At 43.3% G+C, this 16,929-nt stretch overlaps 1 protein-coding gene across 2 annotated transcripts; it reads left to right on the top strand.

Annotated features, from left to right (window-relative positions):
- The first annotated feature begins 2,317 nt into the window (after nucleotides 1-2,317).
- TNNI2 (troponin I2, fast skeletal type) lies at nucleotides 2,318-15,638 on the top strand. 2 transcript variants are annotated; one of them, XM_068260928.1, is made up of 6 exons: nucleotides 2,318-2,418; nucleotides 6,894-6,952; nucleotides 9,645-9,773; nucleotides 10,600-10,689; nucleotides 11,864-12,040; nucleotides 15,223-15,638. In XM_068260928.1, exons 2-6 carry the CDS (start codon nucleotides 6,914-6,916, stop codon nucleotides 15,316-15,318), a joined length of 531 nt encoding a protein of 176 aa, XP_068117029.1. In that variant the 5' UTR covers nucleotides 2,318-2,418; nucleotides 6,894-6,913; the 3' UTR covers nucleotides 15,319-15,638. The 2 variants fall into 2 exon arrangements, with proteins under 2 accessions (XP_068117029.1, XP_068117030.1); XM_068260929.1 differs by lacking the exon at nucleotides 2,318-2,418 and adding an exon at nucleotides 6,692-6,791.
- The last annotated feature ends 1,291 nt before the right edge of the window (nucleotides 15,639-16,929 follow it).

Here is a 16,929-nt window from a genome sequence, read left to right as displayed (position 1 = left end):
ATCTCATTAGAGTTCAGATGTTCCAATTGTTCCAATCCATACTCCACAGACACTAGGCTTAAACATATCTCCTCATAGTGTAATACCGTTTATTTAACATATAAAAAAAAACTGGTATATTTCAGTTCTGACAAAATATTGTCAGAACTGGAAGGGATCACTGTAAGAAGAAAATGGTAAAATTCTGAGAGGAACGGTGAGGTAAGTATGTAATATTCATTTGCAGCTAGGTCATGTGTTTATTTTAAAACAATTTTACTCGCTTCAGGTTCCCTTTAAGCTCCGCCTGACGTGTTTCACCCAATAGGACTCATCAGGGCCCTACACATCATTGAATTTCATTTTTTGTGTATACAACTATATCCGTAGGTGTGGCAAACCCTTTACAAAAGCAGTGATTCCGTTATTTGGCTTTGGAAGCAGTGCAATTATTTTTTGTTTGTTTGTTGAATAGAGGCACCATGGCCCCTATTCAAGTTTGCTACTTTTTTATTTTATCGACAAAATAATTTTTAAACACCCAATAAAGTATTCAAATGTAGCCGAAGAAGTAATATCAAACTTATTTGGAGCATTTACTTGCATGTTGCGGGCTTAAAAGATATTTTATTGATAAGGTGTGCAATATTTCTCCTATGAGAAAAGTCAGGAGAAAAGTGAATTGAATAGAGGATCACGTGTATACTGTCTGCACATTGTGCTTATAGGCCAAAAGTTAGCCACACCATGTGACACATTACACACATTACATCCCTTCTCCTTCTTAAATTCAGGTTTCCAATTATCTGAAAATCTGATTTTTATAAACCTTAAGGCCCCGTTCACATCTAAAATTGCAAAACGCCGGCGATTACCACCAGTGTTTTGCAGGAGTGATTTTCCTGATTAACGTGGAAAAATCACTGGACACGCAGCGGTTTTGGCGCGATTGCGATTAGTGGTGCTATGCATGCTATTCGCGATCGCTAAACGCTAATAGCGAATCGCTGGCAAACCGCTGCATGTAACACGTTTGCGGTTATCGCTAACCGCAAACGGGGCAGCGAGAACACTGCCATGTTTTACATGCTGCAGCGTTTTTTTAAAAACCGCTAGTGGTTTGCCTTGAGCGGGAATCGCGTGATTCCTGCTCAAGTGTGAATGGGCCCTTAAGCACACATGAATTGGGACAAATGAAGTGTTTATTTATTTACCTGTGGCTTCTTTCAGCCACCTGTAGTCTGTCAGATACTATGATGTCCTCTGGGCCCCCTCCTATGTGCTGCTGCCCCCTCAGAAAGATCTGCAACTGGAGCTCTAGTTGCAGCTACTGCGCTTGAGCGGTTCCGTCCGTACGCCTCCTCAATTGCGCTCCTGACACAGGAAGCGCTCTGCACTTGTGGTTCTCTGAAAATGATTGTACCGCGCATTCGCAGATTGCTCCTGGTGCTGGGGGCACAATCAAGGAGGCATTCGGACGGGCCCACACATGCACAGTAGCTGCAACTAGAGCTCCAATTGCAGATTTTTCTAAGGGTAGGAACACACTAGGCAGAATCGCATGTGCGTTTTCCATAGCACATAGTGGAAAATGCATATGCAATTCTGCCTAGTGTGTTCCTACCCTGAGGGGGAAATTACACATAGCAGGGGTCCTGGAGGACCCTGAGGGACCTGAGAAACTATGGGGCTTTAAGAAGCCACTGATAAGTAAAAATCAACTTTTGGTCCCAATTCAGATGAGCTTTAAGATGATAATGATGGTGATGATAATTATTTAGAAAAGAAGAGGTTCTAAGGGAACTGCTTGCAGTTTTGCAGTTTGTTTAATGTCCAGCAGAGGGCAGCACCTCACTGCCTCTTATTCTTTTGTTGACGAAATCATTAGTCCCAACAGAAAAAACAAGAGTGAATGTTTGCGAACACTGTGGGGCAGAGGTGTGTGAATGAGCTGCAATAAAACAAGGAGGACTGTCCTAGACTGTGTGGAAAGCAGTATCCTATTTCTGTGGCTGCATGCAGAGACAGGTGGGTCCAGTACAAGAATAGGACAGGGGGCTTCCCGACCACCCTGAAGGGTTAAAGACTTGCAGAGCTACCACGAGAAAGTGTTTAGAATGGGTGTATACATTTTTGTACAAAGAATGTTATGGTTCCATCAGTGTTCACTTAATGGCAAAAACAAATAAAAAATATTTTCATGAGGAAAGTGCACACTGCAGCAGTCAGAGAGTTAAGATGCCAAAGATGAGCTGCAGGAGGAGGGTCAGAGTATTTGTGTATCTTGGAATGCCATTGGCTGGTGGGGGTTTGCATGCCCTTTCTGAGCTAGACATCTACTACCCAGAGCTCCCCCCAGCATATTAATACCCCCCTAAATGTCCATCACTTGCAGTCCAACCCCTGCTTCATTCTGAGGGCTCCGTCCACAAGGGTCAGGTAAGAGAAAATCCTGGCCAGGGCAATAAGGCGCTGAAGGGCTTGTGTTACTGCAAAAAAAAAAACCTCCAGAAAGAACAGTGGGCACTCGGTGTATGTATCAGGGGGAGGCAGACTGCTTGTAAGGCCAAAAACAGCTGACAAATAAGCAACTGCTATTATCAAATGTGTGCAGAGCCTGTATAGACCAATCCCTGATATTGAGCATGCATGGCATACATGCCATTTCTTCTACATACCTTACCAACACGTTCCTGTTACAACATTGGTTTCACAAGATGACCAATTCCTCCACGACAAAGCGTCATGGAACTTTATATTGCACAACAGCAGATTTCAGAAGAAAATTAGACCACAGTTAGAATGGCTTTGAAATAAAACCAACCACCGCAATGCAGCATGCACTTAAAGGAAACCTAAAGCGAGAGGCTGCCATATTCATTTCCTTTCAAACAATGCATATTGCCTGGTTGTCCTGCTGAGCCTCTGTGTCTAATACTTTTAACCATAGGCCCTGAACAAGCATGCAGATCAGGTGCTCTGACTGAAGTCTGACTGGATTAGCTTGTTTCAGGTGTGTGATTTAGACACTATTACAGCCAAAGAGATCAGCAGGATAGCCAGGCAACTGGTATTGCTTAAAATGAAATAAATATGGAAGCCTCGCTTTAGGTTCCCTATAAACGCTGCACTGCAGTAAATAGAATGCATGCTTCAAGCAATATCCGTGAGATGTGCAGTGGTGTAGTGAAACAGTCACGGTCCTCTGTGATTTTTACTGTAGGCCCCCAGCAATGTCTGTAGGATAATCATATAATACAGTGCAAGAGAGGAAGGGAAACAGCTCGTTGGTGATAACTGCCTTGTCATATAGCATTTATCATTGCCGCCATAGCACCAAAAAGAACTAATGCAGTGGCTGGTAAAGGGCCTTAAATGGTCCAGGGGCCTTGGTGAAGTCACAACCTCTGCACATCATAGGACATTTGTATGTATGTACCGCGGTCCTGATTTACTAAAGAGTACTACACATCTTAAAGTACACCTATCACTTTATGTAGCAGTTCCAGCTGCTACATAAAGCAAGGATCCCGATTGGTTCCCTGCCTTGCGCGACAGCTTCACTATTGCTTCTCTCTTCTCTCTGTACCCGCTTTGATAAATCCGCCCTAGTGTCACAGAGGGGTTAAATGAATGAAGATGGAAGACAGTTTTGCTAACGCTGTGACTATTAGCGGGCAAACTAAACTTGGGTCATAACAGAACATAGCAGGGGTGCAGGAATGCAGTGTTTCATTCGTAGTCCAGCCACGTCGACAACTTTATTAAATGCAGGCTGCAGTGGACTTGTTAAATAATTTTTTCTGTGGATGCCAATCGATGTTTCCAACAGCACAAAGACCTTTCCTTGCTATGCTCCAGTACAGAGGGTTAGATTTATGGCCACTTTATAGAAGACACTTTTTAAACCGTGTAGACAAGGTTTGCTGATACTGAAGAGAGGAAATTCAATTCAGATTTGATTCACACCTTAGTAGAGGCAAGGCTCTGACTATCATAGAGCCTTCCCATTCCTCAGTTGGTCCTGTTGTTCCTGCGCTGTCCCAGGACTCGCATATGCGCAGTACGGATGTGCTCGTCTTCTGAGCTACTCAGAGGACCCAGAAAGCTGCCTGAGGAGTACTGAAGACCTAGCAGGATGAATGTTATTAACTGAGGATGGTGCAGGAATGATGGAACAGACAGAGGACCAGGAAGCCTCTATGGTGTTTACAGCCTCCCTCGACTTCTGAAGTGAGTTTCCTCAATTCTGGGTTGCTTTACATTCTCCAGTGTTCACCAGTTTTAGTGAATCAACCACAATGTACTATGCAGAGCAGCTCTGCCAGTGCTTTTAATGCTCGCTGAAAGAAAGGAACGCCAACACAAATATAACTGTCAGTGGGAGTAACTTGTATTTTCCCCTATCATACTAAACAGTGCTACAAGTACATAATGGAGGAACTTTTTCTTTTCCTAACTCTATAACTTGAAGGCAGGAAAAATACTTAGTGGGGCACATGTATGAAAACCAGTGCAAGGGGAAGTGGAGAAGAACTGGTGCAAATGCTTAGCGCAGTTCTAGACCTGGGCATTGCTCCACCTGTACGCTGATTTTGCTCCACTTTGTGTGGTACTGGTTTCCATAAATCTTCCTCATAGCTGTCCGGAGGCATGATGTGCCGATCTCTGCTGGCCCGGGAAGAGAAATTAAGCCTATCAAAGCCAATAGGTGTGGACCAATGAGCTGGCAGCTGGGTAATTAACCAATATTTAGAGGCATGGATAGGCTGCTTCCTGTTACCATTGTACAATCTTTGTATAATCCTATTAAAGGTATCATACACTATTGAACGGAATAAAAATCTGTTATACACAGGTGCTCTATTAATCAATTTTTGATCAGAATATCAATCAAAACTCCATAGAGAAAGTCTGTTATTTTGCTGATTCGATTGAGCCTGAGCAGGTGTGGGGGGTGAACCGCGCCAATTTACCACCACATAGCTTTCCGCTGTATTAAGCAGTACAAAGTTAGTGGCGGCAGCATTCTGAACAATATTAGATTTTAATTCAAATCCAATTACAAATCTATTAGCGAAAGGTGGTAATCTCTCACAATATATGGAGTCAGGGTGGCCATACACTATTAGATTTTTGGTTGATCAGGTAAACAAGCAATATCCCTCTGATATTTATTGTTTATAGATATAAGAGAGATATTGCTTGTTTACTCAATCCAATAGTGTATGGCCACTCTGACTCAGACCCGTATATTGTGAGAGTCATCCAGACTGAATACAGCCTGAATAGAATGTGTAGAGATAGTCTCATGGTATATAAATGTCGGTAGGATTGCACAAAGCATGTACAATGACGTGGTGTTGTATGACGCCATCTTGTGTCGTATCATTCTGTATTAGTCTGTGGTGACAGAGGAGAGAGGAGAATGACTGTTGCTGTGTGGCATTTGCTTACATGTTGTTATGACAAGATTATTTGCATTTCTTAGCTCTTAAGGTACCATAGCACCCAGGCTTACACGTCCAGCATTACTTGGACAAATTATGAATAATTGGTTGGTTGATTAATTGATGAGAAAATGCCAAATTTTACCAAATGATAGACCAGAGCAGTAAAGAGAGCCTGTTTGTACTTCATCGATGACACCTTATAAAATGTTCTATGCATATAGCTGTGACAGATGCTTACATTTTAATGGCTAAAGCTAAGTACACACTTTCAATTATGATTGGCCAATCACTGAGCAATGTTACCACCTTCATGTAGCATGAGGGTTTACCTACACAATCTGCTCATAGTATTCCAATCATTCTTCAGTTCTGCCACTTCCATGTAGTACCAGAGCTTACTTACACAATCCATTTATGGTATTCATGGTATTCAAAATCTGTTGGCCCTCATGCTACATAGAGGTGGTAAAATTGGTCAGTGATTGGCCAATCAAAATGAAAGGTGTGTAACAGAATTTATATGGCAGCAGTGATCCAGGTCTGAATCTGTCCCAGTCAGTGTGCCACCTGTACATACGTTTTTATGTTTTCCCTATACTTCTGTGGGGTTTTATGCTTTATTTTGCCTCCACAAACTACTTGTGAGTTGTGTTTTAGAATATTTTTGCCTTTTACATATGGGAGAAAGTAACTTTTTGTGAAAATATCACCTATGAGAAAACCTAGGAGAGAAGGTGAATTGAATAAGGGCCATGATGTGGTTTCTTAGCATCAGGGGAACTACAGGTCTCAGCATTCCAGCTGTAAGTGTGAGGAGACGTGTTGCAATCCAGTACACAGAGTGGACACTGCCCAAAAGAAAGCTGCACTGATTGGCTGCGTGTAGTTCTTTATGTCATGTTTTCTCCATGGTGACTCTTCGTGGGCTTATAGAGAGATGCCCAGGCATGACAAGACAGTGCTGCTTGTTCTTTATTTGGGGTATGAAATAAGACCTCCTACAGCTTAAACAGCCAGAGTCAATAATCCTCACTATGTTCACCTGTGCCATCTTTATGGGATGGGGGCTGGTAGGGAAGATTAGCTAGGCAGCCACAACTTGGACGAGGAGAGACAGCTGATGTTCTGTAAAGGCTCCTCAAGATATTTTGGGAAAGTCTTATAAAGTTTCTCATACTTCCTAGGAGATCGAGTGACTTAAAAGTGGGGGCAGGTGGCAGCGGCTCTGATACCCCGGCCACAGTCTATTTAGGGGGTGGGAAGTGATTGAAAGGGAAAAAGGGCCAAGGATTGGGCTGAGAACATCCAGATCTCTGCAGACAGCAGGCAGGACCAAAGTTTTTCCTCACGTACATACTGGTAAATGAGAATAATGGCATGCAGATTGTGGCCATCAATACAGACAACAATAGCGGAGGATATTCGCTGACTCCAGTAATGTTATGTATATTTTATTTACAGTTACCACAAAAACCGCCAAGATGTCTAAGATGACAACATCCCGCAGAACGCACCTGAAGGTAAGCAGAAATGTTTGTGGTAACTGAACTTTTCCTTGTATCCCAGCCAAGATCTGCTTATGCAGTGAATGCAGAACTCTTCTAACAACTGTCACTACATACACTTATACAGCACTACTACACTGGTATCCACTGAAGTATCCTGAGAGTACTCTTACATATGTGAGGGTTCCTGTATGTCAGCATCAGCACATTGCTGTCTGCAGTGTATTTTTAAATAAGCCTTAGTATGCCATGTCTTAGGCTTCCTTTACACTGCAAATTGCAATGCGAATCCGATGTAATTTTTACCGGACGCTAGGAACACAAGGAGAAAAAAAGCAGCATGCAGGACTTTTCAAAATCGCATTGGTATAGGAGCGGAATTGCATGTAACGTAAAAGGGCCCTAAAGCTGTATACTCACCTCGCGGCCCAGGAAGATGGATCCCAGCGACGTCCCAGGACAATGAGTGCTCCCCGATCCAACTTCCTGGCGGTGGGTATATGCAACGTCACGAGAGCGCGAACAAGAGTTGAAGCGATCGCGGTACTTTAGGCGAGAGTCGTCAAGGATTTTAAATATCTGCTATGATGGCCATTATACCCACACGTCGCTAAGCGTTGTTTGCGTAATCGCTCGCCTGTACTCACTTCATGAAATCATGGAAATGATCGCTGAAAAAAATCGGTGTTGTAGGAAAAATCATCGGAAAAATTGTGTAGTTGGTACAGGCCTTTATAGTGTTTTCCCTTTAACTGTAAATGTAATATGTCAGAGAGGACCTTAGCTAGTGACATAACAGACACACATAAAATATGCCACTGGAATGTGGTGTCTGGCATAATATGCTGTGTGTCTATTCCCAAGAACAGATTTCAGATGGAACCAAGGCATGCAAAGTATGGTGGGACTACTGTTGGTTTTTCTCATGATAGATCAGCATATAACATGTGCGCCTGGTTGGCATAAACATTCATGTTTATCATGTTTGCTTCTGTGAATGAGGAAAAGAGAAGGAAAACAGGAGGCCTGTGATGTAAAATTTCAAGTGATTTTGGACAGGTTCAGGTTATTGGTTGGGGAATGATTTCCAAATTCCATTTTTTTCTCCCTTCTTTATCCCCCAAAACTTTGCCTAACCCTAACCTCACCCTCTGCCTTTAGTCAACTTAACCCCTTTTTAACCATCCTTTAACCCCCTTACTTATAGCCCTAATGCTATCCTTACCACTTTAAATAATCCCTAAACGTAACACAAAAGTTCAAGTATTGCTAACACTAACCTCACCCTATACTATCATTTATCAGCCTATACCATCACCTAATTCTGAATGATGACCCTAACATAACCCTAACCTGACCTTAAAGAGGAGCTGTCAACCATACTATCTCAGAAAAAAACAACACATGTATAAGTAGATAAATACTTGCTCTACTTACACAACATATGTATTGCACTGTCCACGTTTTGATTTTAGTGATTTTTTTACAGTAAAAAAAGAGAAAATCCTTCTTAGCATTTCCCATTTTAATTGTGGCTAATTTGAAGCTAATCCTGATGCCATTTTCTCCTTTACTCTCCTCTGCCTGATTTTCCCGCCCTTAACTACAGAAAGTGCATTGTCTCAGCATGATAAATATTGGCCAATCAGAGAGGAACAGAGGTGTGGGAGGAGAAAACAGGAGGGAAAGAGGCTTCAGCCAATCAGCCTGTATTAGTTAAGTCTGAGGGGAAGTAGAGAAGCAAAAAAGGACAACCCAGCATGCCCTGCAACTTCCTTTGTGCGTACCAAATTTTTTGTGTACCAAATAAGAGTCAGGTTAACTGGGGAATGATCATTTATCAACAAGAAAAGTAATAGTGATTTTAACTTTTGGATTGCCTGGTTAGCATCCTTATTACTTGTTTACCAGATAAAAATAAAGAATTGATTTTTGATTTTATGCCCGACAGTTACACTTTAATACTTCCCAAGCCCCCTTCCTTAATTTGCTCTGATTTTTAGAAGACTTCGTTCACACTATACGCACTGCTGTGCTCATTTGGCAGCACGTATGGTGTACGATACACAAGAACATCAGAAGTGCATAGACAGCACTTCTAAAGTTCACATTATATGCGCTGTGCAGCAGTGCGATGTGCTATCGCACTACTGCATGTATTATCGGCAAAGGGCCTATTTCCAATACACGCAGATTGGATGCAGAATGGATGCAGAAAAACTGACTCCAATAAATACCTATGGAAAATTTTGCATCAGAAAAATTGCGTTTAGTGGTAGGTATTAATTGGAGTCAGTTTTTCTGCATCCAATCTGCGTGTAGTGGAAACAGAACCAAAGCACAGCGCTGATCCCATTCACTATAATGAATGGGATCAGCAGCGCATAGCAACGCAGATGACAGTGCTATTTGGCGCATTGCGTTCTGATCGCACGGCCATCTGCGTTGCGTAATGTGAAAGAGGCCTAAAGGACTGTACGCAATAACCTCAGCCCACCTCAGCCAGGGCCAGGTTGCGTTGTAGTGCAGCACAAAGAACTGCAACAGAAACATGTGAAAGCATAGATCTGTTGCGCCTGTCAGTTGCATGCCTGCTGCTCTATGCAATAAACACAGTGGGAATTCAGCCTTAGTCCAACGTGTTACTAAAGTTTTACCATCATTTTAACTGTTCACCTTACTAATAATACCTTTCTTCTCCATATAGAGCTTGATGCTCCAGGTGGCGAAAACTGCCTTAGAAAAAGAAGAAGCCGATGCCGCAGCTGAAAAGGAACGTTACCTTGCAGAGAACTGCCCTCCTCTGAGCTTGCCAAATTCCTTGCAAGAATTGCAGGTACTAGCTATACCGCCTATGCAATGCAACTGCAAAGTGCAGAACCTCATAGATTTTGTTTTGCTGCCATCACTTCATATCCCAGCTACATATAGGTAAATGGTGAACTCGGGCTGAAATTAGGTCAAACTGTCTCAGGCTTAATTCACGCTACAAATAGCAAGTGCTAAGCGCTTTTGTGAGCGATTTTGTTAAGCGATTCCTGGCATTTTTACAGCGATTTGTACAGCAAATTCTTGAAAAACCCTCACAAAATTGATGTTCAAAAAGTTTTTAAAGTGATTCACGATTTTCCTATACCTTGAATTGAAGAGCAATCGGAAAGAAAATGGGGAAGGTCCTGCGTTTGCAATTGGAAAAATAGCTCATCACTCATGTGAGAACACTCCCATAGGATTTCATTACACAAGCACTTTTACATCGCTTTTAGAAACACTAGCGATCAGAACATGAACTCAAAGCGCTCATAGTGTGAAGCGACCCACACTCAGGCTAGAAACACACTAGGCAGAAATGCTAGCGTTTTTGGCCGCTAATGAAAGTCTATGGGCCGCATGTAAAACGCACATTACATTGTGCGTTTTTGCGAACATGCAACTTCCTGCATAGTTTCCAAAAATGCATGTAAAACACACATAATTCAATGGAGACATATACTACATGAAGGTGGTAACATTGGTCAGTGATTGGCCAATCATAATTGAAAGTGTGTACCGGGTTTAACAGTTTTGGTACAAAACAATTCAGTTTTGTGAAAGTGCACCCATTACACAGACTTTAGAGTACATAAACATTTATTCCTTTTTACCAACTTGTCTTTACTCAGGATTTCTGCAAGAAATTACACGCCAAGATTGATGTGGTTGATGAGGAAAGGTACGACATGGAAGCCAAAGTCCAGAAGAGCTCTAAGGAGGTAAACTTATCACTTATCACAAAGAGATTTATTGAACTGGCCTCTGATATAAGTATCAATTTTAATTTAAACGTTTAAAAAAAAATTCACCTGAATGGTCACTGGCTTCAAAAACTGTCTAGTCAGCTCTATGACTAGGATCCCAAGAAACTGGCTGAGGGTTGTGCGAATGCCAGCTGAAGAAATGATAGACGTGACAACAGACACAGTGGAATGGCTGGTTTCTGACTGGGAAGAATAACTTTTCGCATGAAATTTGGGTGCTGGCAGTTTTTTCAGCAGATAGATGGCTCGATAGATAATTTCTGACAGGTCTGATCTGATTTAGATTGTGTTTCTGATTGATTTTCTCATAGAAGTGAATGGAAATCGATCGGAAAAACGATTGGAAAATCGATCGGAAAGTAAATCTGCCAATAACACTCATCGAGTATTCCCAGCATTAGAATCGGGCCTTTTTCTAAGCCTATTCACAGCTAGAAGACAATAAACGGCCATTATAACAGTATAGCAAGAGATTTGACATAAATTGTATGCAGGATTGAATTGGGTAAATGAAATTCATATCCTGGTGATTAGGGTTAGCTTAACTGCAAGCTTCATACAAATTGCGTTAAAGTGTACCTGAGATGTGAATAATGGGGGTATTTATAATTAACTGGGGCTTCCTCCAGCCCCATGAGGTTCGTGGGCTCCCTCGCCACCCTCTTCGTTTATTTGTTATCCCCCCGGTAATCTGGCCAGTCACAGCCAGTCGTGCGCTTCTGCATATGCGCATCCCAGCCACGTGCCTGGGAGCGTTCTGTGCCTGTGCAGTACTACTGTGCAGGCGCACAATGCTTCCGGCTGTGTGACAGGGGTGCATTGGCTGTATTTTCATTTCACCCGAATGGCGCTTGTTGGCGGCAGATGGGACACTGAACTGCCTGACAAGCGCACGGTTCAGTCTCTTTGCTGAAAGGGGCCTAAAAGATGAAATAATATTTGTTAAACTCCTAGTGGGACATAGATCTGATCTAGTGGAGTAGCTTTTTTATCGACAAAAGTATTAAAGGTAGGGAGAAAAGTATGGAGATAATGTAGCTTATTCTATAAGAACAGCCAGGAAATGTTAATGACTGCTGTAAAATCTAAGGTCATTACCTAAATACATCCTACCCTCTTCTATGTGCAGCTGGAAGACTTAAACCAGAAAATCTTTGACCTGAGAGGTAAATTCAAGAGGCCAGCACTTAAACGTGTGCGTATGTCTGCTGACGCCATGCTGCGCGCCCTGCTCGGTTCCAAACACAAGGTCAACATGGAGCTCCGTGCCAACCTCAAGCAAGTCAAGAAAGAGGACACTGACAAGGTAATGCTGGAAAAAGATAATGCCTCGTCACATACAGGGTCACCATCAGTACAAAGGCAAACAATAGGAGATAGAGCTAGGACTGTGTAACAAAGAGCATGCTAACACAACAGACACAGTTCTTCTTCAGTTCATACCTAATATGTTCTGTGAACCTCATGGCAAAAATAAGGGCATTCATGGTACTCCAGTGGCCCTGATGCAAAAGCTCCTCATTATAAAAAGTTTCAAGCTCACGTGACGTCACACAATGTGAGCTTATCACCTCTCAAAGAGAACTGTAGTGACATATAGTAGAATGCAGTACATGATTCAGGATACCCACTTTTACGGTCATTTTCCTGGTTTCAGCATCAGAAACCCTTCCTATAACTATATATTGATGTACAGTATACTGGTATATAGCCCCGCCCTCCCAGTGATGATTAGTCTGGGCTGATTAGATATGCAGAATTCTTACCCCCAGAGCATTCTGGGAGACCAGGTGTATTTTCAACTGGCTGGACTAAAGATGTCGCCACCTGTGATGAATTTCAGAATGTAAATCAAGGAGAAGAAAGATTATACGATGGGTAACACTGACTATATCATTTATAAATAAATATTGTTAAAAAAAAATACAGTATATACACAAACATAAGTTAACTTTGTGTATAAGTGGACCCCAATGTTTGACCCTCTTAAGCTGGACTTTTTTGATAACTCAAACATAAGTTGAGTCAGGAAAGTGTGCCATTAAGAGCTTAAAGTGAACCTCCGGACAAAAATCTACTCAGTAGAACTGAAAAGGCTTGGTGTTTCCTTAACAGTTTCATAGCATCAGAACTTTGTTTTTATTACCGAAGCATCATTTTTAGCTGCATTTTTAGCGAAGCTCCACCCATCAAAGAAAAAAAGCCCAGGCTTTTTCCCCTGATGCTGTGCAGAGCATGATGGGATTTCCTATGTTGTTATTCACGTTGCCTAGCAACTGGGAGAGGTGCTCAGGACACAGGACAGTTGGAACTGTGTCTCATGCTCCCTGTCACCTCCTTTCAACCAAAAAGATGGCTGCCATCATGAAATCAAACAGTTGCCTGTTCTTTTAAAACAGTGTGGGTAAGAGATTATATTACCTATCTATTTTAACCTCCTTAACGGTAACCCCATGCTGGACACGGGGTAAGCCCCTGCGGAGGATTTCTCAGGCTCCGCTGGGCCGATTTGCATAATTTTTTTTTTATACACGCAGCTAGCACGTTGCTAGCTGCGTGTTACCTATGATCGCCGCTACCCCGCGGTGGGTAGTGCCGATTCGCCGCTACCCACCGCGTTAGAGGGTGCCCCCCCCCCCTGAGACCCCGTGCGCTGCCTGGCCAATCAGTGCCAGGCAGCGCTAAAGGGGTGGATCGGGACTCCCTCTGACGTCGGTGACGTCATCGCGCCCGTCGCCATGGCGACGGGGGAAGCCCTAAAGGAAATCCCGTTCAGAACGGGATTTACTGATGGGCTTGATCGCCGGAGGTGATCGGAGGGGGTGGGGGGATGCCGCTGCTCAGCGGCTATCATGTAGCTAGCGCTAGGCTAGCTACATGATTTAAAAAAAATAAAAATAGTGCTGCGCTGCCTCCCTGGTGGATTTAATTGACCGCCAGGGAGGTTAATTAACATAACTAATGTAACTTAATGACAGTATGTTTGTTTAGGCTGGAGTTCCTCTTTAAGTTTCCAAGTGCAGCCATATACCCTGTGGCCCCCAAGAGCAGCCATTAACACAGCCAGTAACAGCAGAACAGTGCCTCGAAATACTGCACGGGTAATAAGAGGGAAGGGGTTGCCAAATCATAAATATCACAATAACAGCAAAATATGAGGACTGCTCAATCAGCAATATTCAATTATATATAGTTTTCAAAAAAGCTAATAAAAGTGCAGAGTAAATGCAGAGACACACATGCAGTAACAAGGTATGTAATACCATGAGCAGAGCTCCGGCATATAGAGGTGCACCTGTAGGATAAAGCATCCCCTGCACTTTTGGCACTTTTAATAGAGGCACTTTGAATATGTAATAAAACTTCATGCGCACTACAACTGTACTGTAACAATACTGCTTGAGCAGAACTCTATACAGCAGCACACGAAGGTACCTGCAAGGCTGCTCTGTCTGCACTGGTGCTGTCAGACACCTCAGCCACCAGCAGCAATGACAGGAAGACACACTAATGGGAGACGGTACTGTGGGAAAGGGCGGAGTTTAGTCATGAAAATTGTCACAGTAGAACCTGCATTTTACAGGATTAAAAGTCAAGAAATTTAAGTCTGACCCATGTATATGATTTGCTTTAACAAATAAGACCTGCATTTCTAGACTTATAGTTGAGTATATACAGCCCCGGACCACCCAGAAGGCTCACAAGTCTGCCTCTGCGGCAAAAATCTAGAACCGGCCCTGAGTATATACAGTAATCCTATGCATTACATTATTTTCACTACAGTTCCTCTTTAAAGGAAAGGTCCGAGAGAAAAAATAAAATCTACTTACCTAGGGCTTCCTCCTGCCCCTGGCATCTGATCTGTCCCTCGCCGCAGCTCTGGCGTCATGGGATCCCCTCCGTTGCAGATGCCGACCTTGCCAGGTCAGCATCTACGTGCTTGCCCAGTCACAGGAGTGCAGCCGCGCACTTGCACAAGCGCAGAAGATGCCGACCTGTCGAGGTTGGCATCTGCAACGGAGGAGACCCTGAAGCCTCATAGCTGCGGCGAGGGACAGTTTGGCTACCAGGGGCTGGAAGTAGATCTTTTTTTTTTCTCGGATGTTTCCTTTAATGTACAATATATATCCTGGTGAGATTTGCCTTTAACTGTACATCTAGCCAAACCATTTGCTTTGGACAGTGTGAGAAAGAGCCAGAATGACCTTTACTGGGAATTGTATTGCTGCCTGTGCCCCTGTTGGAAGTATTTTTCCTCACATTCTATTTCCTGTGACCCTGCCACTGAGACAGGAAGTGAAGGTAGCCTTAGTGGGGCGGAGACAGCTATAAAAACAAGCCATACAGATCTTCTAGCCCTACCACAAAAAAAAAAAAAATCTACAAAAATAACCAAATAATAGCATTTTGCAATGCACTTAAGAGTGATGGGGATTTCGTATTCTGGTCAATGACAAAATCTCATGCTGAATTTTTCTCTGCCCACAGGAGAAGGATCTCCGTGATGTCGGTGACTGGCGTAAGAATATTGAGGAGAAATCCGGCATGGAAGGCAGAAAGAAGATGTTCGAGTCTGAGGCCTAAGACCCTTCCCGTGACCACAGCCACCTTCAACCCCAGGCTGCAAAAGACACCCACTTTACCATGTCACAGAGCTTCCCTGGCATTGTTGGGGTTAACCCCTCTGCTGCTCAGCTTACACGTGTTTACCGCAGCCAAGGGGTTAATGAAGTCTTATCACCATCTTGTACGCTCCTCACTTTTAAACACATAGAACGTCTTAAAGTATGTTTTGGACTGGTGGAGGGACTACAGAGTCCTCCTCTGTTTAGCCACAGTCTGGTTCTGCAGGTGCTGTGTTATGTGGACGTGAAAACCATGTAAATAAAGCTTGTGACTTCCTTTATGGTTTGTGATACCTGGCGTGTAGGTGACGTCACTCGTCTCTTCTGCTGCTGTCACTTGCGTCGCCATCTTATTCCCATCTGATGTCACATCCTGTTTCTGAAGAGAATACTGATGCCAGAAGTAACAGACCTGTCACCGGGGGGAAGAAAGGATTGCACTCTGTGTTACATTGTGATTAAGTATCTAACTTGGAGAGTCACCAGTAGCCAGGGCAACGGGAAGTGTGGTGTCCATACCCATAATGCATAGGGGAAACATATTTATTGCTAAAAAATGAAATGTTAGCCTGAAGGTTGTATAAGATTCAAATAAGAAGGATCTCTAAGTAGTAGTATACGCTTTTTGTGACTAGATTAGTATTTAATAGTGTAGACATTAAGATAGGACTCGACCCATGTCAGGATAAATATCCAATCTTTACAATTATTGCATTAGATGCAGTTTTACAGCATAGAATCCAGCACAACATCAGGCAGTGTGCCCTTTGTGAAGTGTCACTGGGTTATATGCTGTATAATCGCATCTAATGCATTAAATGTGAAGATTGGATATCTAGCCTGACAAAGGTTGAGTCGTATTTTGGGGTGTATGTTTAATTTTGTAATCCAGCCTGCCCATGCAGGGCCAGATTCACCTGCTGTGCCTATCTGCCTCCTCTCCCTCCCTCTCTATGCAGAGTTGCAAGCTGGGAATAAATGAGGTTACTTACCTGCTCTCAGCTTCCAGCGCTAATCTCCCTTCTGCATCCCATTTTCATGGATATCGTGGTGTCATGTGACTTGTCGCCAGGATGTATCAGCTGATCACATGCAGAGTGGCCCGCTGTGGTCATAGAGAGGACTCTGGCCATGTGGCTGAGGGTAGATCAGTGGTGGAAGCCAAGAGAGGTTGAGTGACCTCATTTATGCTCCGCTCGCAACTCTACACAGAGAGGGAGGAAGAAGCACACTTGGCTACCTATACTGGGGAGGGGGCTGCCTAATATTATGGGCACACCTAGCTACCTATACTGGGGAGGGGGCTGCCTAATATTATGGGCACACCTAGCTACCTATACTGGGGAGGGGGCTGCCTAATATTATGGGCAAACCTAGCTACCAACACTGGGGAAGGGGCTACCTAATATTATGGGCACACCTAGCTACCTATACTGGGGAGGGGGCTGCCTAATGTTATGGGCAAACCTAGCTACCTATAACTGTGGAGGGGGCTGCCTAATATTATGGGCACACCTAGCTACCTATACTGGGGAGGGGGCTGCCTAATATTATGGGCACACCGAGCTAC

The sequence above is a fragment of the Hyperolius riggenbachi genome, chromosome 11, assembly GCF_040937935.1.
Source record: "Hyperolius riggenbachi isolate aHypRig1 chromosome 11, aHypRig1.pri, whole genome shotgun sequence".
NCBI lineage: Eukaryota > Metazoa > Chordata > Amphibia > Anura > Hyperoliidae > Hyperolius > Hyperolius riggenbachi.
Note: the sequence above shows the minus strand (reverse complement) of the source record. Positions and strands in the feature narration are given on the sequence as shown.